The 2,226-nt window shown below is 32.8% G+C and overlaps 1 protein-coding gene across 1 annotated transcript in view; it reads right to left on the bottom strand.

Moving 5' to 3' along the window:
- LOC107613686 (E3 ubiquitin ligase BIG BROTHER) overlaps positions 1-2,219 on the bottom strand; it is a 6,110-nt gene extending 3,891 nt beyond the window's left edge. Inside the window, exons 1-3 of the mRNA XM_016315791.2 lie at positions 2,008-2,219; positions 1,310-1,509; positions 157-385 (exon numbers count right to left, since the gene is read on the bottom strand). Coding sequence (XP_016171277.1) covers positions 157-385; positions 1,310-1,453 — 373 coding nt within the window. The 5' untranslated portion in view covers positions 1,454-1,509; positions 2,008-2,219. The remainder of the gene's footprint in view (positions 1-156; positions 386-1,309; positions 1,510-2,007) is intronic.

The raw sequence follows: 2,226 nt of genomic DNA on the forward strand, positions 1-2,226 counted from the left end.
TACAACCAAAAGCATCAGTGTTCAAATATGTACAAAATAAACTAATGTGGTGTTTGCATGGAGCTAAAAAGTAATTCAAAAGGTAGATTCACTTATAATAACCACATTGATACATTCTTATGGTAAAACCGTAAAAGTAACTGAATATCGACTAACATTCTTCAGGGATGGTCTGCATGCTTGTGACTCCCTCTCTTATGGGTGGAGAATCTGCTGTAGCTGGCTCCTCAGTGATTGTTACTGAAGGATATTCCCACTCTGCCCTGTTGATCTCCATTCTAGGCAAATGATCATTTACCTCATAAGAACCATAATAGGATGTACTTCCTGGACCAGATAATCCAAACTTATATTGATTCATGTTCATCGACCAGTAAACGCATTCCTGGACAGTGCATATGATACAAAGTCATATTTCATGTTTGATAGGTAATGTTGAACATACACAAAACATAAAGCAAACAGTCAATTATAATAATCATAGGGAGACATTTCTGTAGAACATAATTGCTTCCAAGATTCAACACAGGAGTACTTCTTGGTTGGCAACTACCTACCATAGACACTCCATTCAATGTTAAGCATGTGATGTTGTCAAATCTATGTTAGGAATACACCAACAAGCATTTGTTAGGAATAATAGCATATATGTCAACTATTGAATAGAGTTTCTATGAAACTATAGAACTATCCATCCATCGCCACAGTTGAAATAATAGAGAAGTTACTATCATTATCACACTATTTTTGAACTTGACTTTACTATTCCAATCAACTAAAAACATATACCTACCAAGATCCTTTTCAAACATCCTTATTCAGTTACATAACTGTTAAGTGCCAGCAGGGTTATTTTAATTTTTAAATACCAGTACAATAATAATAACATTAGATATTAATTTTGATAAACTACTATTGTAGAGTGTTTTCACTATCCCCAGATCATACAACATCTTATGCACATCTTTTGAGGTAATTATTGCAGAAATCAAACACATATGATGATTTGACAATAGATAATTGAATGTCTCTATAGAAACTTCTGCACTTACAATGCATCAAAATTAAATTATATATTAGAGGATAAAAGTTAATGCTTTCACTCCCACATCCCGGGATAAAACTCAATCCAGTAAAAATCAAATTAAAAAATAAATAATAAATAAATAATGACAAAGTAAAAATTCAAATGTTCCTGCATCCAAACTCATTTTGCATTCTCAATACACAGGGCAGTATGAACCTAAAAGATTGTAGCCAAAACTACAAACATTGAACAAGTTGACAATTACAAGTACAAGCAAGAAACCTGATCAGGCATTGAGCCAGCAAAGGCATAATTGACTGGAACGTGCGACACTCCTTGGAAGAAATCCACAAAGTTGCTATCATTAACAGCATAAGGGAAGCCATTATCCATGTAATGCAACCCCATTTGTCTACCGTCATTCATTTTCGCTAAGATTTTGAAAAAAAATCACCACTTTCACTCTTCAACAACAACAATAACTGCAAAAAAGAGCCACATTATTACACATAAACCAGACACCACCTTAGTATAACATTACAAATAATATCATATCATAAACTATGTCCGTATTCAAACCATTAAATTCAATCTAAATATCATCTTCTAAACACACCCTTAAACAATGTAAAAACTGCATAAAAACTAATTTGGAAGCTAAAGATCAAAATAGCATCATTCATATCCCTTACTTGATCAGCCTCTTTTCATTCCAACAAACATAAATAAATAAATAGAAAACAATTAAACATAACAGGTGCAAGGTAGCAACAAATAAGAACCAAACTGGAAATTTTTGCCGTTAAACCAAACATAATTATACAAAATTTCCTTTAAAAAAAAGCAAGTTTCATTTGTAGATAGATTGCCTAGATGGTGATGAGATTGGAGAGAAAATTGGGAGAAATGTAATGTTGGCGTGTGTGAGTGGTGAAATTTTCTCGGGAACAAGACGGAGGAGAAGGAAAAGGTGTTCTTACCTCGTTTCACATTCGGAATTGGAAGAATGCAAAGGGTTACTGAGTTAGGTTCAGGAAGAGGAGGAAGAAGAAGGAGAAATTAGGTTCCAAGAAATGAAAGATAGAGAGAGAAAAGAGGGAAAACAAAAATAGGTTTCAATTTCAATATTTTGGAATTTTCTCTTTCTCTCTCTTTATTTATATATATTTTTTCTTTTATTAAGATTTTCTTTTTTTCAG

The sequence above is a fragment of the Arachis ipaensis genome, chromosome B08 (genome assembly GCF_000816755.2).
Source record: "Arachis ipaensis cultivar K30076 chromosome B08, Araip1.1, whole genome shotgun sequence".
Lineage (NCBI taxonomy): Eukaryota > Viridiplantae > Streptophyta > Magnoliopsida > Fabales > Fabaceae > Arachis > Arachis ipaensis.